The 19,132-nt window shown below is 47.6% G+C and overlaps 1 protein-coding gene across 4 annotated transcripts in view; it reads left to right on the plus strand.

Annotated features, from left to right (window-relative positions):
- Nucleotides 1–19,132, plus strand: part of KREMEN1 (kringle containing transmembrane protein 1) — an 80,579-nt gene that overhangs the window by 37,970 nt on the left and 23,477 nt on the right. For 2 of the 4 annotated variants that reach the window (XM_058656681.1, XM_058656679.1), the window contains exons 4-8: nucleotides 3,953–4,077; nucleotides 7,212–7,365; nucleotides 14,733–15,065; nucleotides 16,694–16,903; nucleotides 17,966–18,050. In XM_058656681.1, coding sequence (XP_058512664.1) covers nucleotides 3,953–4,077; nucleotides 7,212–7,365; nucleotides 14,733–15,065; nucleotides 16,694–16,903; nucleotides 17,966–18,050 — 907 coding nt within the window. The remainder of the gene's footprint in view (nucleotides 1–3,952; nucleotides 4,078–7,211; nucleotides 7,366–14,732; nucleotides 15,066–16,693; nucleotides 16,904–17,965; nucleotides 18,051–19,132) is intronic. The other 2 variants (XM_058656680.1, XM_058656682.1) reach the window with 1 other exon arrangement.

The following is a 19,132-nucleotide window of genomic DNA, read 5'->3' on the forward strand; positions in this document are numbered from 1 at the left end:
CTGTAGCTCTTATTTTGAAAATACATAAATGAATCTTTAAAAACAAAAAAACTTCAAATACATGATTACGTTTTCTGTATGTGAAAACCTTTTGACACACTTGGCTGATATCATTTGTCTCTCCCTAGAGATGCTAAACTCACTGCAGTTGTTTAGACCCCAAAGCCCAAAAATTCCCAAGCCAGAATCCTACTGAACACTGGGACTCCTACTGCATAGAGTGCTAGTGTTTACATTTGCTACTATAGAGATGTGGTTTGTTTCTGAAAGATGCGTTTGTACGTTTGTGTGGTGAGCCACATTTGTTATATTTGAGCCATGTGTGACGCAAGGGAGAAGGGTAACCACTTGGCTTGGGAGTGGGGGTTAGTCTTGGGGTTAGCAGTACTTCCTGCCAATTTAAAAAGATCTGGTTAAAGGATGGAAGAAATTTAAGGTCTGTGAATGTGTGTGTATGATTCACACACACATGTATGTATATATTTTTTTATGTTCAAAAGACTAATGTGGAGATTAAGCTTCTTAAACTGGTCAAGGCTACTTTCCAGTCTTAAACATCAAGGGAAAATGCAATCTAGGAGGCTGTATGGGAGTCACTTTGGAATTGGGTAATACCTGCCAGCTGACCTAGAAGTGTTTCTAGGATTAGCTATCATTTGTGTCTCATTATGTCTTTTATCTTGCTATGGTGTCTTCTCTATAAATTATGAACCACTAAACCGAAAGGGAAAAGGCTTCCGCCCATGGTGGATGACACACAAATTAGCAATACAGATGAAAAAAACCAAAGTCCAGAAAGACTGGTTTGTCCATGGCCCGCAGTACATTCATTCCTCCATTCAGTGAGCATGTATGTAGTGTTTTTTATACAAGTGTAGCCATTACCTATTACTTTATAACAAATTATTCTAAAACTTTGTGGCTTAAAACAACACACATTTATTGTTTCCCTCAATCTGAGAGTCCAAGAATCTGAATATGATGTGGTTTAGCTGTATTCTCAATTCAGAGTGTCTCACAAAACTACAGTCAAGGTGTTGACCAAGGCCGGGGTCTCATCTTATGACTGAACTAGGGCAAGAGCCATATCCAAGCTCACCTAGTTGTTGGTAGAGTTCAGCTCTTTATGGATTATTGGGCTAAAAGTCCAATAGGTGGCAAAGAGCCACTCTTTTTTTTTTTTTTTTTTTAAGATTTATTTTATTTTTATTACAAAGTCAGATGTACTGAGAGGAGGAGAGACAGAGAGGAAGTGGAGCTGCCGGGATTAGAACCAGCAGCCATATGGGATCCCGGCGCATTTAAGGCGAGGACCTTAGCCACTAGGCCACGCCGCCGGCCCACAAAGAGCCACTCTTAAGTCCTTGCCACACAGCCTCTGATGTGTCACCCCAAGCTGGGGCCAGCACGGTGGTGTAACAGGCTAATCCTCCACCATCTAGCACCAGCATCCCATGTGGGTGCTGGTTTGTATCCTGGCTGCTCCACTTCCCATCCAGCTCCATCCTAATGACCTGGGAAGGGAACAGAGGATGGCACAAAGCTTTGGGACCCTGCACGCGCTTGGAAAATCCAGAAAGAAGATCCTGGCTTTGGATTATCTCCACTTAGTCTGTTATAGCCATTTAGGGAGTGAACCAGTAGGTACAAGACCTCTTTCTCTGCCTCTCCTCTCTCTGTAAAAATCTATGTTTCAAATAAAAATAGATCTGTCTTGAAAAAAAAAAAAGCAAAAAATGAAAAACAGGAAGTACCTAAGCCGAGGAGGCAGTAGGAAGAGTCAGCTAGCAAGATAAAGTCACAGTTCTTGGTAAGTTGATCCCTGAAGTGATTTCCCAGCAGCTTCGCCAGACTCCCAAGGTCAAAAGCAAGTCACCGGTTTAGCCCACACTCAAGGGGATTATATAGGGGCATCAATACCCAGAGGTGGGGATCTGTTGTGGGCTTGAGTAAGGGTCACTACAACAAAATACCATAGACCAGTGGCTTAAGTAATAAGCACTCATTACCACAGTTCTAGCACCTGGGATGTCCAAGTTCAAGGTGCTGGTGGAGCCCCTTCTCCTAATTCGTTGGTGACCACCCTCTTGCTGTGTCCTTGCAGAGGAGAGAAAGTGACATAAGGCTCTTCCTCCTCTTCTAAAGTACTGATTCCATTGTGAGTCCCAACCCACAATAGCTCACCTAAACCGAATTACCTTCCAAAGGCTCAGCCTCCAGATACTGTCATACTGGGGATTTGGGGCTTCAACATATGAATTTCAAGGGGGGAGCAGGAGGAAGCTTTCTTCTTTTGTATTTACACAATTCATTGCTAGTACCAGCTGCGTGAGTTTTCCCCCAAACCAGCCAGTTGGGAAGTATGACACCGACCACCTAGAGTTAACACAGACTCCCAGGTGTAGCCCCATTACAGATGCCAACATAAGTTACCCAGCTTGGAACAAAAGGTACTGCACTCGCCTGTGACATACTGAGTAATCAGAGCTGTGCAGGAACTGGAGTTACAGACTGAAAACTAGAATGAAAGGTTCCCTTACCACTTTTACTGCCTGGGGAACTGTAAAGGTTTTTAGAGTTCTGTGCCAGGCAGAGACCAAGTGTGTATTTTTTTTTAAAGATTTGCTTTTATTTTTATTACAAAGTCAGATATACTGAGAGGAGGAGAGATAGAGAGGAAGTGGAGCTGCCGGGATGAGAACCAGCGGCCATATGGGATCAAGGCGAGGACCTTAGCCACCAGGCCACGCCGCCGAGCCCTCAAGTGTGTATTTCTTGTTATATCACAGAGGTGTAAAATCATTTGGTCTGCAGCAGAATCTAACATTCTCAAAGTTTCCTCTACTAAGCCAAACTGTATGTCTGATTGTGAAGCACTAACTAAGCTCACTGAATTAAGCACACAAAAAATGATCCTGCAGAAGTTCTCTACATTGCCGTACCCCGAATCTATGAACATACCACCTTAGAAAACACAAGGACTTTGCAGATGTGATCAAGCTGAGAGTTCTGAAGTGGAGGCTGTCTTGGATTGCCCACATGGTTCCAGTGTAGTCGCAGGTCCTCGTAACATAGAGGCAGGAGATCTCAGAGGAGGCGATGGGGCAAAGGAAACAGAAGGGGAGTAGGAGAGGTGATGATGGAGACGGGATGGAACTTTGCAACCACCAGCGAAGGCACACAGGCAGCATCTAGGACTTAGAAAAGACCAGGAGCAGATCCTCCTTCCCTTGAGCCCCCTGGAAGAACTTAGCTTTGCTGGCTCCTTGATTTTAGCACCATAAAACCCACTGAGTACTTCTGAACAGAAAGTCCATTTATGTTGTTACCAGCCATTGGATTTCTGTTCATTTGTTCCAATAGTAACAGTCACTGGAAAAGCCTGGAGAATCCATTTTTGGTGCTTTTTGAGGTGCAAGGGATTGGCTATAAGGTATGGGGCGATGGGCTTCCAAGGGTGGTCTGCCCTTCAGTGACTCTAAAGCATAGTTTCTTTTAAAGATTTATTTATCTTTATTGGAAAGTCAGATCTACAGAGAGGAGAGACAGATCCTGCATCCACTGGTTCATTCCCCAAGTGTCCACAATGGCTGGAGCGAGCTGATCAGGAGCCAGGAGCTTCTTCTGGGTTTCCCAAGTGAGTGCAGAGTTGCATGGCTTTGGGTCATTCTGTACTGGTGTCCCAGGCCACAATCAGGGAGCTGGAAGGGAAGTGGAGCAGCCAAGACTTGAACTGGCGCCCATATGGGATCCTGGCACTTGCAAGGCAAGGGCTTTAGCCACTAGACTGCCACACTGGGCCCAAGGCTTCTGTGCTTAAAGCTTGCTGTTTATTGATATTTAGGAGTGGGAATCTTGGCTGGGATGGAAGTATCTGGCACAAATCACTTTTCCTTCTTGGTGTTTCACAGGTAGATGTTGTGAAATTCTTTTGTTGTTTCCCCCCCACCAGTGCCTGGAAACCTTGGCTGCTATAAGGATCATGGAAACCCACCTCCTCTGACTGGCACCAGTAAAACGTCCAACAAACTTACCATCCAGACTTGCATCAGTTTTTGTCGGAGTCAGAGGTTCAAGGTAATGACCCATGTAACTATTGAGAAAGATAAAACTGTAATTTCATTTAGCCAAGATAGCTTAAAAATATGTGTAAATTTGAAAACAACAGCAACAGTGACCTGTCAAGCCATCGGCCCTACTTTTCAGCCAAGGAAAAGTTGGAGGATTTAGAAGTATGAGGTGTATTCTTGTTTATAGATGATGCTGGAAAGGGGAGGAGCAGTCCCATGGTCTGCGTCTCCATGCCTCCTCTGATAGAGCCCCGTGTTCCCTGGGACTCTTGTCTGTCATGAGCAGGACACTTGTGGTTCCACAGAGTGATTTACTTCCTGTTCTTTCCTTTTCTTTATCTGAAATCCATTCTGTGGCCATTAAGATTCAGTATAATATTGTTGTATCAGAAGAAGGAAAAAAAAAAAAGATGCTTTTTTCCTCCCTCCCTATTTTCTTCCATGTTGTCTTGCCTTCCTTAATTATTCAATCTAAAAGCCCATTAAATGGGCACAAACAAGGATGGACAGCCTGTCAAGGTTCAAATTCTGTGTGAGGTCTGTGCTTGAATAAGGCAGTTGGCTCAATATGATGCCGTGGTTGATTGATTACTAAGGGATTGGGTGTATAAAAGTATATATTGAGGGTTCAGCACGATGGCCTAGCAGCTGAAGTCCTCACCTTGAACATGCCAGGATCCCATATGGGCGCCGGTTCTAATCCCAGCAGCTCCACTTCCCATCCAGCTCCCTGCTTGTGGCCTGGAATAGCAGTCGAGGACGGCCCAAAGCTCTGGGACCCTGCACCTGCGTGGGAGACCTGGAGGAAGTTTCTGGTCCCTGACTTCGGATCAGCACAGCACTGGCTGTTGTCACTTGGGGAGTGAATCATTGGATGGAAGATCTTCCTCTCTGTATATCTGACTGGGGGTGGGGCAAACCCGGTCCTTGGGCCTGCCTGTGAGAACTGGTCCTCCTCAGTGGAAAAGACTGAGCAGTGGGAGGCAGGCCCTGATGCACATGGAGGATATGGCAGTTCATTGGAACCTTCAGAGGACATCTGTTACCAGAGCAGAGGAAGCAGAACAAAGCAAATTGGACAACTACCCCAGCCAAACGATGACAGCAAAAATATGGGTGAATCGAGGCTAAGGTCAACTATGTCAGCCAATAGACATTGGAAGGATTTCCTCATCCTTGGATCTGTGAGATCGGACACCCATATCCAAGCAAGCACTGGTTTGAGTCCTGCCTGCCACACTTCCGGTCCATCTCCAATGTGGGGATTGAACCAGCAGATAGTTGATCTCTCTTACAGTGTCTCTCTGTAACGCTCTTAAGTAAATATTTTTTTAAAAAGCAAAAAATATAGTGATAGGACTCTCATAATTTTTATTGCAAATGTAAAATGGTACAGTCATTATAAACACACCCTTTTCAAATGAGGCAGTAGTGACATTCTTAATTATTACCCTAGAGAAATGGAACCTGTATCCACACAGAAATCTGTATACAGATGCTTACAACAATCCTGTAGGGTTATTTTTTTTAAAGATTTATTTTTTAACTGGAAAGGCGGATATACAGAGTGGAGGAGAGACAGAGAGAAAGATCTTCCATCCCATGATTCACTCCCCAAGCTGCCACAACAGCTGATGCCAATCCAAAGCCAGGAGCTTCTTCCAGGTCTCCCATGTGGGTGCAGGGTCCAAAGGCTTTGGGCCGTCCTCGACTGCTTTCCCAGGCCACAGGCAGGGAGCTGGATGGGAAGTGGGGCCACCAGAATTAGAACCGGCACTCATGGAATCCTGGTGCGTTCAAGGCAAGCACTTTAGCTGCTAGGCCATCGCACTGGGCCCTATTTTTTTTAAGTTTTTGTTTTGTTTTGTTTTGTTTTGTTTTGTTTTAAGATTTGATAGGCTGATTTGTAGAAAGAAGGAGAATCAGAGAGAAAGATCTTCCATCTGCTGGTTCATTCCCCAAATGGCTGCAACAGCCAGAGCTGAGGCAATCCAAAGCCAGGAACCAGAAACTACTTCTGGGTCTACCACATAGATGCAGGGTCCCAGGGCTTTATGTCATCCTCTACTGCTTTCCCAGGCCACAAGCAGGGACCTGGATGGGAAGTAGAGCACCCAGTACACAAATTGGTGCCCATATGGGATCCTGGCACTTGCGAGGCAAAGGATTAGCCGATTGAGCCATTGCACCAGGTCCTGAAGATTTGTTTTTTTGACAGAGAGAAAGGGAGAGACAGAGAGATCTGTTTCCTGGTTTACTGATTCACTTCCCAAATGGCTGCAGTGACTAGGACTACGCAGAGCTTCCTCTGACGCTCCCATGTGGGTAGCAGAGGCCCAAGTGGTTGGGTCATCATCTACTGCTTTCCAAGATGCATTCGCAGGGAGCTGGATCAGAAATGGTGCATCCAGGGTTTGTGCTTAAATGTGCTACCAGCATTGCAGGAGGAAGCTTAACTCTTTGTGGCACAATTCCACCCCCTGCAATTATGTTGCTAAATGATGAATTTTTGGAGGCAACATAATGGACGAATAAATTGTAATACATCCATACTATATATTGCAATTAAAAAAAAAAGAGCACATACCCATTTGGATGAACATCAGTGATACTATGCTCAAGTGGCCCGTGGTTGGCAGGGATAGTGGGTGTAGCTGTACAGCAGTAGCATGGGGAGGTCACTGGGGCCACACAGCTGCCCTGTGTTCTGATTGCACTGGTCGCTACAGCCACCCATGCCGGTGTTGAAAGTAGGGTCGTATAAAAAAAATGAGATGACTATTTTGAATGAGTCCTTTAATGAGTTTTCTGTGAGGATCAACTGTTCAGCACTTACCACCTGGCACATAGTAAAATAGTCAATAAAATAATAGGCAGTTATTGATGTTTTATGCTTCTGGGATCTTCTGTACCTTAAAAGTAATGAAAGTACAGTGGAAGCATAAGCAATAAGAAGGCATTCTCACCAGCAGAGCAGCAGGAAGTGACTGGGCAGCCTGGGAGGCAGACTGGAGGGAGGTCCCAGGAAGCAGGGACCGAGGAAGAGGAAGCTGCTTGCCAGGACCTGATCTCGCTGGGCTCCGGCAGGCCATCTGACACCTAAGGTGATGTTTTTCACGTGCTGCTTCTCTGCTGTGGCAGTTTGCCGGGATGGAGTCGGGCTACGCTTGCTTCTGTGGAAACAATCCTGACTACTGGAAGTATGGGGAGGCAGTCAGCACCGAGTGCAACAGCGTCTGCTTCGGGGATCACACCCAGCCCTGTGGTGGCGACGGCAGGGTCATCCTCTTCGACAGTGAGTATTTCCCGTGCCCAAGGATCAGCACCCTTGGGTGATCGTGACAAGCCTGCCTAGCCTGACTCCTTTTCATTCATTCATTCATTCACTCACTCACATAGCAGTCCTGCAGCTCCTCCTGTGAGCCAAGCATATGCCAGATCCTGGGAGTGCAGCACAGAGTGCACTCTGCTCCTGCCCTCCAGAAGGGAGCACAGTCGATGGACAAGTGGTGAACTCCCACTCTGCCAAGTGTATGCCAGAGTGAGATGCTTGATCAGACCAGAAAAGTTCGCTCTTCCAGTTTCACGAAGAAATATTAAAATATTGGCATCATCTTGAGTAACCTCTCCTTCTAATAAATTTCCTGTGCCCTTTTTTTGCATTTGGGACTCACTTCCTGTGAAGCATCTGAGAAGAGAGCATGCCTGGCATTGAGTTTACCCTGATCCACCTGCTCTCTGACCTGCCACACTTAGGAGATGCTAACTAGGGGTCTGGGGACAGGATGTGATTTTGTTCTTGTTTCTTCTTCTCCTTCATCATTTTCTTCCTTTTTAAAAATTTTTTTAAACTTATTTGAAATATAGAGAAAGCTTTCTCAAATATCCTCAAAAACCAGGAATTTCCATGGTTGGCAGGAACCCAGCAATTCAGGCCATCACCTGCTGCCCACAATTCACAGGAGGCTGGACTTGGAAGTGGTGCTAGGACTCGAATGCAAGCATTCCTCAGTGAGATACGGGCATCCCAAGAGATGGCTTAGCCGACATGCTAAATGGCCACCCCATGGATGTGTTCTGATTGGGGTGTGTCTCTAGGGCCTTGGCCTTTCCACACTGTGTCCTAACCAGTGAGCATCCTGACCCCTCACAGTCGTCTCCCTACGTCCACTCCAACTGAAGCAGAGACTCAGCGAAAGGCATAACAGCAACCCAACACCAGATTATAAGATGATGGAAAGCAGATAGTCACCAATGAGGCAAGAGAAAGAAACGGGTAGAGATACTGTACTGTCTGTGAGATATATACATACTTGGGGTTAGAGGATACACACTCCTAACACCAGGCAGAGTGGCTCCATTTTGCGCAAAAAAATGTCAGATATATTGGTTTCCCAGAACCCATACTCCACAACCAATAATCACAAATAATCCACAACCTGAGTGGCTTAACAGTGTAGAACTATGTTCTCTCACAGTTATGGCAGCCAGGAATTCAAATCAAGACATCAGCAAGTCCACACTCCCTCAAGATTCCAGGGAAACTTTTCTGGCATGTGGTGCTTGCTGTCAGTCTTTAGCATCTGTGGGCTTTGTGACTGCAGCCCAGTCTCTGCCTTCTGTTTCACATGCCACCTTCTGTGAGTGTGTGTGTGTTTTAAGGATACCAATCATTGGATTTACAGCCCGCTCTTACCTAGCATGGAAGTTACCAGTCCCTTCCTATTCAAATAGGGCAAGGATGTCAAGACAAATGTTCAACGTGCTCTTCCTGTTGTGGCTAAAAGCTGAGCCTTGGCTCTTGTTTAGTTGGCAAGTGATCCTGTACTTGATGTGTCGTTAGCCTTTCACTCCAGGCTTCATCATTACAGAGTTCTCTGCCTTGCCACCAACCTCATATAGAAGAGTTTGTTTGCTGGGTTACAAAATGGTTGCCCTACATTTAAGTAAACAAAGGAAGGACTTACAGGGTTCTTGAGTACCTTGTGTATATATATTGAGGCTTTCTGAAAAAAACGGAGAAGAATCACTTGCTGGGCTCACACTGCCAGGAAGCCATGGCACTTGAGAGGAAACAGGAGCAGGGTGTATGGGTTTGCTCCCTGTTTCTCAATTTTAAATAGAATGTGTGTTAATTATAAAATGGAAAATCAGCTTTGGCAGGGAAATAGAGACACTGGAATCTTTTCCACTGCTGGTGGGAAGGTACAGTGAAGCCAGTGCTGTGGAGAATAATGTGTAGTTCCCTCATGGGTGAGACAGGGCGTACCTTACAACCCAGTGGTTCCTTTCCTAGGCGTATCTAGGAAACTCCAAAACAGGATGTCCATGGCAAAAACTGTGTGGATATTTACAGCAGCATAACTGAAACAATGACAGCAAGTCTATCACTGAGGAATAAATGAACAAAAATATGATCCATCCATGCAATGGAATATTCCTCAGCCAAACAAAGTCAGTGCTGGGCCCGGCGGCGTGGCCTAGCGGCTTAAGTCCTCACCTTGAACTCCCCGGGATCCCATATGGGCGCAAGTTCTAATCCCGGCAGCTCCACTTCCCATCCAGATCCCTGCTTGTGGCCTGGGAAAGCAGTTGAGGACGGCCCAAAGCTTTGGGACCCTGCACCCGTGTGGGAGACCTGGAAGAGGTTCCAGGTTCCCGGCTTCAGATCGGCGCAGCACCGGCCCGTTGCAGCTCACTTGGGGAGTGAATCATCAGATGGAAGATGTTCCTCTCTGTCTCTCCTCCTCTCTGTATATCTGACTTTGTAATAAAAAATAAATAAATCTTTAAAAAAAAAAAAAAGTCAGTGCTGCCACATGTGACACCTTGGGTGAGCCCTGAAAGTGTGCCAGGTGAGAGCACCAGACAGAAACAGACCTGTGTCTTACGATTTCCTTTATATGAAGTGTCCAGAAAGGTCTTCTATCTGCTGGTTTACTCTAACCCCTGCCCCAAGTGACCAGGTGACCACAATGGCCATAGCTGAGCCAATTCGAAAACAGGAGCCCCTTCCGGGTCTCCCACGCGGGTGCAGGGTCCCAAGTTTTGGGCTGTCCTCAACTGCTTTCCCAGGCCACAAGCAGGGCACTGGATGGAAGTAGAACAGCCAGGACAGGAACCAATGCCCATATGGGATCCCAGCGCATACAAGACAAGGACTTTAACCACTAGGCTATTATGCCAGACCCAAATTTAGTACCTTTTCATTGGACACTTGCTGCATAGCGGATAAAATGATATTTGCTTTAGCATAGTGCGTTCACTAGAGATGTCAACTAAAAAGAAGTCAATTTCCAGTTGGCAGTGCAGTAGTTGTCAACTTTGGTATCATGCATGCATCTAACAGCACCGAACCTCCTGTACAGGTGCACTCTGGGGAGAGCTGCAGTGTCTTGGTGTCACTGAATTAACTGGGAAGCAGCACCCACAAGAGATCCTGGTGCATTCAAGGCGAGGATTTTAGCTGCTAGGCCACCGCACTGGACCCAGCTGCTCCACTTCTAATCCAGCTTCCTGCCTATGGCCTGGAAAAGCAGTGGAGGAGGGCTCAAGTCCTTAGGCCCCTACACACCCATGTGGGAGACCTGGAGGAGACTCCTGGCTCCTGACTTCAGATCAGTTCAACTAGGGCTCTTATTGGTTAATTTAAAGGATGTGAGTGAACAATCGTGGAGGGACAAAAAGGGTGACATCTGGAAGGACTCAAGCACAAGTGCTTCTGTCCCCATGCAGCTGTGATGTACCAACCGCTCACGCATGGACGAGCTCTTATTCCCCTTACTATGAGCCTCCACACCTTCAGCCACCCAGTAGTTCTCTGTGAATCATAGATTCCCTGCGTAAACTTGGTCAAGGCATGAAGAACTACATAAAAATGGAATTGGACAAAATGAGTAGCTGTAATGCTTTCGGGCTGGGTGAAGAAACCCAGCATGGCCTGTCTGTTCAGAGTCGTCTTAGCCCCTCTGTTGGCCAGAATAGGTCAGAGCGTTTCTTTAAAGCCACCTACCTCTGAGACCAAAAAGGCAAGGGAAGACTTATATTTTTATTTGCTATGACCTGCCTTGGAGAAGTGAAATTCTAGTTTCCATGGCCTGCCTGGAGGAGAAAAGGGGGCAGGAGGAGATTAGGCAGGAGGGTCAGAGGGAGAAACTGTGCTTCCTGAGGCCTTCTTTGTGGCCTGCAGCACCCCGGCCTTGTTATTACGGAAGACTGATTCCCACCTCTGTGACCCTGAAGCGCTTCCAAAGTAACCAAAGCCATGGGAGTGATGAGAGCCAAATGCATCTGTTGTGATAAACAGTGTGCTTGTGTGTAGGTTTTTGCTGTTTGTGTAGTTTTACTAAGATCCTGTGGTTTGTTACTTTCATTGATTTTGCAGCATTCTTAGCCATTATTCTTCCAATGTTTCTTCTGCCCTTTTTTCTCTTTTCATTGCTTTCCAAAATTCCAGTTGCACGTACGCTAGACCGTTTGATGTTGTCCCACAGCTGTTGAATGCTGATTTTTGTTTGTCTTTTTTTTTCTTTTTTACTTTTGTTTCCCCCTCTGTGTGTCATTTTAAATAATTTCTGTTGACCTGTCTTCAAGTTTATTGTTTTCTTGGCTGAGTCTAGCCTGCTGATGAACCCATCCAAGGAATTCTTCATCTCTGATATCATTTTATTTTTAGCATTATACATTTGACTCTTTTTTTTCTGCTGGACTTTTTTTATCCATTCAAGCACATTGCCTATGTTTTCCACTAGATGCCCTGACTGTGTTCTGCAGTTCCAATATCTGAGTCATTCCTGGGTTTGGCCCTGTGGATTGTTTCTATGTCTTGACAGTGCGTCCTCCCTTTCTTCCTTGGATGTGTGTGCTGTAATCTGGTATAGAACACTATGTGTGCAAGAACAGGAGAGGCAGGGAGTCACAGCATTCACACCAGGGCTGGCCTGCCTGTTGGGGAGATGGAGCCAGTCTGGTAGTAGTTGAGCTGGGTTTGGGTTTCTCGTTTCTGTCATTACCCTTGTTGCGTATAAGGCTCCACGGTCTCACTGGGAGGGGCTCCTGTTACCTGGGTTTAGTGTGAAGCTTGGGGTGCCAGTGGGCCCCTCTTACTGAGCCTCTTGCACCCTCAGCTTTGAGCAGGTCCCACGTGAGGACCTCTTTCTCTACCTGCTTACCTGCTCAGTGATGGACCACTATGGCTGCTTGTGATGTGCTTCTTGTTGAGGGAAGAGGACAGGGAAGGCTCCTGGGTCACCCGGTGCTACCCTCAGGCTTGGCCAGGATGTGATACTGCCTCAGGGCTAAGACTTTCTCCGCACCCCTGCATACCTATCTCCCTACATTGTGTCTGTACTGGGTCTTGGAGGAGAGTCTCTTGACCCTCTCCAGGGCTTGCAGACATCGGGATGGAGGAGGGCTCAGGGCAGGCAGGGGCTAATGGCTTTTGCCTCTGCTCTTCCATTACAAGCAGCTTTTTATTTTTTTTTAAGATGTATTCATTTACTTATCTGAAAGTTACAGAGAGAGAGATGTTCCATCTACTGGTTCACTCTCCAGATAGCCACAGTGGCCAGGGCTAAACCAGGCCAAAGACAAAAACCAGGAGCTTCATGCAAGGCCCCAAGTACTTGGGCCATCTTCCACAGCTTTCCTCAGCCTATTAGCAGAGTGCTATATTGGAAGTCAACCAGCCTTGGCACTAACTGGCACCCATATGGGATGCCATGCATTGCAGGTGTTGGCCTGACCCACTACGTTGCCACAACAACGCCAAAAGCTTCGCCTGTTGTTGGTAGAAGGTCCTTCTACTGCCTCCCTCAGAGTCAGAAGGCTTTTACCTCTCTCTGCCTCCAGTGGCCTTGAAGCCAGAATGGTTGCTGCTTCTCCACTAGCAGATAAAATGTTTCCTTTGAAAAGAGAATCCAGGAAATGGGCACTGTTTCCTGCCTGTCCCTCCTGTGGCAGCCTACCACCTTCCGCATACCTGTGCCTCCAAGGGGCACTCTGCTCGGCTGTGGTCATTCCACAGAGCATGCTCCATCCATTGTGTCTCGGGCTCCTGCAGTCCTCAGCTGAGGCTGTAGCTCACAGTCAGCCCCGAGGAACCTGGTGATAGAGGTGACATTTGGCCTAGCAGTCAAGATACCTGTTAAGAGGGCTGTATCTCACATCAGAGGGCCTGCATTAGCTTCCTGGCCCAGGCTCTTGGCTCCAGCTTCATGCTGGTGTGGACTCTGGAGGATCACAGAGAGAGCCCAGGTTACATGATCTCTGCTGTCCACATGGGAGACTTGGATTGAGTTCTCGGGTGTCGGCTTTGGCTTCAGCCCAGACCTGTTCATTGTGGGCATTGGAGAGAATGATCCATTGGCTGGAAACTCTGCTTCTCTCTTTCTCTCTCTCCCTCCCTCTCTTAAAACAAACAAAAAGGGGCCTTGCATTATGGCTTTAATGGCTAAATCCTCATCTTGCAAGCTCCAGGATCCCTCATGAGCGCCAGTTCGTGTCCTGACTGCTCTACTTCCCATTCAGCTCCCTGCGTGTGGCCTGGGAAAGCAGTAGAGGATGACAAAGCTTTGTGACCCTGCACCCGTGAGGGAGATCTGGAAGAAGCTCTTGGCTCCTGGCTTCAGATCTGCTTAACTCTAGCCATTGTGGCCATTTATAGAATGAACTAGAGGGAGGAAGCTATTTCACTCTGTCTCTCCTCTTCTCTGTAAATCTGATCTGTCTTTCCAATCAAAAAATAAATAAATAAATAAATAAACGTGCCAGTCTTTTCTTCCTCCTGTGCTCTCACAAAAAAAAATGTGTGACCCAACTGCTCAAAATTGCTTCAACTGCTTGAAATTAAAGCCCTAGTGATTGTCTTGGGACCTCAACTGAGTGTTGAGGTTTTTCCTCCCCAGAGCCATCTTTTTAAAAATCCCAGTCCTATGCTTTCTCCCAGGGACTTTGATTTCCCAAATTTCAATTATAGTGTCATAACATAGAAAGTGGCAGTTATCCCTGTTCTAGGACCTACAGATCAATAACGGGAGTCCAGATAAATCAGATGTTCTCAGGACAGAGTGACCAGAATCTAATACATTTCCTCTGTGCAGAATGTCCTCTCTCGTGTCTCATTTTCACCCTTTGGACACCATACATGAACTGTGTCATGTGAGCATGCCCCCCTGAAGGAACAGCAGGTGCCCTAGCAGCCACGAAGCACTGCTTGTTCCGGCTTGAGCTCATGGAGTGCCTCCCCTGCTGGGAGTCCCAGGGGTTTTCATGCACTTCATCCCATCTGTGGTCACACCATCGTGTGATACAGGAGCAAATGCTGAGCTCCCCAGCCCAGACACCGAGAGAAGCAGGAGGCCTGGAAGTGCAGTGCTGGCCCTGCTGGGTCCTGGGTCCAGACTCTCCGACTCCAGTCTAGCCTCACACTGTGCTGTGTGCTGTTCTCAGATCCTCTGGATATGTGCACAAAAGACGCCTCAGTCATCTGTTCAGGCGTTCAGTGACTCACCGTGTGAATTGATCCTGAAACATGAGATGGTCTGGTTTTGCAGATAAAGACAACATCCTGATGGTATCGGGTTTGTTAGGAAGAGTTGTATTTGTTGTACCAGCCCTGTGGTGGGAACCCAGACTGAGGCCTGGGGTCTTTGTCTTCCACAGCCCGCGTCGGCGCCTGTGGTGGGAATTACTCAGCCATGACTTCCGTGATCTACTCTCCTGACTTTCCTGACACCTATGCCACAGGGCGGGTCTGCTACTGGACCATTCGTGTCCCAGGAGCCTCCCACATCCACTTCAACTTCACCTTATTTGACATCAGGGATTCCGCAGACATGGTGGAGCTGCTGGACGGCTACACCCACCGCGTCCTGGTCCGCTTCAGTGGAAGGAACCGCCCTCCTCTGTCCTTCAACATCTCTCTGGATTTCATCATCTTATATTTCTTCTCCGATCGCATCAATCAGGCCCAGGGATTCGCTGTCTTATACCAAGGTAAGGCAACATCACCTCCTTCTGGGGGCCCTGCAGGGGGACTGTGGGCATGGAGTTGGTCTTCCTCACCAAGACAACCTCCAAACCTTGGGCAGTGCTTGGTGGGCAGACCAACTGTCAGGAGCAACTGACTCAACTTGTGGATTCTCCCAGGGTGATAGCTCTTTCCCCATCTCCCATCTCCTAGCTTGTTTATGTTTCATGGGACAGAAAAGAGATGAAACCTGTGCGTTTCGCAATTTCAGTACAGTCAGACACCACATAATGACATTTTGGTCAGTGATGAACTACGTATATGGCAGTGGTCCCTTAAGATTATAAGGGAGCAGAAGAATTCCTGTCACCAAATATCTTCCCTGCACCTTTGCTATGTTTAGAAACATGGAGACACATAAACATTTCCCAGGTGTCACAGCTGCCTGCTGTAGCCGGCACAGTGACAAGTCATATGGGTCGGTAGCCACAGGCTGTCCCATGGAGCCTGGGGTTATAGCAGGCTATACGGCATAGGCTTGAGTAAGTGCCCCCATGAGGTTCGCACCACAGTGGAGTCACCTCACAATGTGTTTCTCCAAACACATCCCACTCGTACCACTGTGGTTCCAGCAACAGTTTTTTTTGTTGTAAGATTTATTTTCATTACAAAGTCAGATATACAGAGAAGAGCAGAGACAGAGAAGAAGATCTTCCATCCGATGATTCACTCCCCAAGTGAGCCCAACGGCCGGTGCTGTGCCCATCCGAAGCCAGAAGCCTGGAACCTCCTCCAGGTCTCCCATGCAGGTGCAGGGTCCCAAGGCTTTGGGCCATCCTCGCTGCTTTCCCAGACCACAAGCAGGGAGCTGGATGGAAAGTGGAGCTGCCAGGATTAGAACCAGTGCCATATGGGATCCTGGGGTGTGTTCAAGACGAGGACTTTAGCCGCTAGGCCACGCCGCTGGTCCCCCCTCCCTTTTTTTTTTTAAAGATTTATTTTATTTTCATTACAAAGTCAGATATACAGAGAGGAAAGACAGAGAAGAAGACCAGCAACAGTTTTCATAGGAGACTTAAAAAAGTAACTGAAAGAGCTGAGGTTCATAGAGTTGGAAAACCCTCAAGAGGTCAATTGTTCCATCTTCCTACTGCCAGTCCCAAAAAGCTGGCCGTCTTCCTTCAGACCCTCCACACTCTGCCCTCTAATACGAACTCATATCTGTTGGCCACCTCTGCCAGCACATGGGAAACAGGGGTATGAGTCCTCCTCATCATCTGAATAGCAAAGCTCAGGAAGAGTCTGGCTCCATGGGAGAAGGAAATGCTAGGATCTGGGCTGCGCAGAAGAGGACCTTCTGGGCAGGGAGAGGCAGAGCTGTAAAACGCAGGGCAGGGAGACTAAGAAGCAGGTCCAGGTGTCCACGGAGAGCAACAGGCACAGAATTAGAAGCTAACGGCCACTTCCTCCTGCCTCCTGCATGGCCACCGCTGAATCCCAAACAGGTTCTTTGGGGCTTGTGGGACCAGTGAAAGGAATTGTATCCAGTGTTGAATCAGAGAGAAAGGCCTTCCTTCCTTGCCAGTGCCCAATCAAGAGTCTTGATTGTTGCCTTCCACCATCCCCAGCTAATTTTCTTTTTTTAACCTTGTAGCTGTCAAGGAGGAACTACCACAAGACAGGCCCACTGTCAACCAGACCCAGGCCGAGGTGATCACAGAGCAGGCCAACCTCAACACCAGCGCTGCCCGGTCCTCCAAAGTCCTCTATGTCATCACCACCAGCCCCAGCCACCCACCCCAGACTGTCCCAGGTAGCAATTCCTGGGCATCATCAATGGGGGCTGGAAGCCACAGAGTTGAAGGTAGCGTTGTTGGTGACAACAGAAACAGAAGTGCTCTTGGGTGTTTCAGAGAGGCACATTGGGGTGTTGGCTCTGTTATCTGTGAAGGAACGTCCTCTCATTAGCTTAGCGGCTTAGGAAAAAGTTCTGACCTCTGAAGATCCAGCCTGTGTGTGTGCAAGCGTGCCTTCTTTATGTCCTTGTTAATCAGTAAATCCAAAGTTTTCTTACTCTGAAATGATCTCTGCAGAGCCTCCAGATTTTCCTGAGGTTCATTAGATGAGCAAGCCCACCCATCCAGAAGGTGTATAGATGATTCTGCAGTGCCAGGCACTTATCCAGACTCTAGACCATGCAGCAAACCCAAACAAAACCTCTCCCGTCCCGTGACCTGAGAGTGAGTAAAGGACAAAAGGCAAAGAAGAAAAAAACTTCAAAGACAGTGATTCAAAGACAGTGATTAGAGCTATGAAGGAAACTCACACAGAAGGGTGGAGAACAGGTGGTTTGTGGATTAAGATGACCTCGGCCTGGCTGCCCACTCCCCTGGTCCTTCTGTGAGCATGGTGATTGGGGAGGGCTGGAGGTAGTGACCCGACCTAGGGGTTCAGGGTGCCACAGAAGGTCAGGGCTGGGGTTCTCTGCTGCTTGCTCAGCATCAGTAGTCTGGCTTCTGAGGTATTTTACAGGCCACACATCTCACCCTTCCTGGGTAAAAACTGTGACCCAGGGAGTCCACACAAGCCTGTAGCTGCACAGTGGCTCAGCGGTAGGGAAGAGCACACACCACCCCTCGACTCTGAGTCCATGGTCTTTTGGACATAGCACTCCCTTCTACCTCAGAGGCAGTTCTAGAACAAGATAAGGGAGAAATGAGAAAACTTGGGGCTTGGTCTTTAGCCTGGCCATCAGCCAGCCCTACCACCTTTTGCTAGCCACCCTCCCTGCCCCCAACCCTATAGAGGCTCCCCTACCAGCCTTGCCTCTCCAAGCTGCCGGCAGTCCTCTGGAACTTTCACTAGAACTGTTATTTGAAAACAGCACACAAACAGGTCAAGTAAACTGTGTCTTTTACGCTTGCAGGATGGACAGTGTATGGCCTAGCAACCCTCCTCATCCTCACAGTCACTGCCATCGTAGCAAAGATACTGCTGCATGTCACGTTCAAGTGAGTATGGGAGGAGGGGGAGGCTCACCCTTCGTCCTAGGCAGCGTCAGGCAGTAATCCATCCTCCCCTTGTGGAGTGAAATGTGCAGCTGGACAGAGGGACAGAGCTCACTGCTGCCTGAGCACCGTGCCTGCCCCTGGGCCCAACGGATCTGATTACAAGGAGGACTGGGGCAGCGCTGGCATGAAAAGCAACACTTTCCACGTGTTGGCTGGTGCTGAACTCTTACTCAGAGATCTTTTTGCAAGGATAAAGATTCCTGGGACAATGCCACACATGTTCCCTGTTGCCTTCCAGAAATTGGGCAGCCTTCTTAGGAAAAAGAACTCTTAACATTTTGTTAACTATAGTTTAATCATGGTTTTCAAAACTTTATTTAAGGAGCTTTAAACATTGATTCTGATCAATCTGAGGAAATTGTTTCCTCTCTTTATTTTGTTGTTCAAAAAAAAGGAGTTTGTTCTAATGTTTGTGCACAATCACTGGTGCTGGAGTCAGGAGTTAGAGGCAAGTGTCAATCAAACCTAGGCACCTCAATGGAAGGTGTCTCACCTCCTAAGCCATATGAACCCCCTAAATGTTCTCTAGAGCCCTAGATGGTCTTTCCTCTGGATCCCAGATCAGGTTCATCCCATTTCAAGGCCTTCCTGCACACTGATGCTCTATGAAAACCTCTTTTCTCTGGCATTCTCCTCTGAATGTCTGGCAGACTTGTCAATCATTCAGCGTGGGCCCCTCCACTGTCCCGTGAAGGCTGCCCTGGGCAGTGTTGACTGTCTTGTACAGACATTTCCAACTCAACACTCGCAGTCTTTATTGGTCACTCTCTCAGGTCTTCTATATGTACATTTGTCTCTCAGCATCCTTGAGGAATTGGTATCCAGTGGATACCAGAATTCACAGGTGCTTAAGGCCCTTAAACAGGTGCTAGGTGTGGGTGGTGTTTAGCACAACGAGTACAATTCCATTTGGTACACTTGCATTCTTTATCAGAGGGCCTCAGTTTGAGTCCCATCTCCTCTTCCCATTCCGGCTTCCTGTTACTGCATGCCGTGGGTGGCAGCAAATGATGGCTCATATA

Source organism: Ochotona princeps, chromosome 29, assembly GCF_030435755.1.
Source record: "Ochotona princeps isolate mOchPri1 chromosome 29, mOchPri1.hap1, whole genome shotgun sequence".
Lineage (NCBI taxonomy): Eukaryota > Metazoa > Chordata > Mammalia > Lagomorpha > Ochotonidae > Ochotona > Ochotona princeps.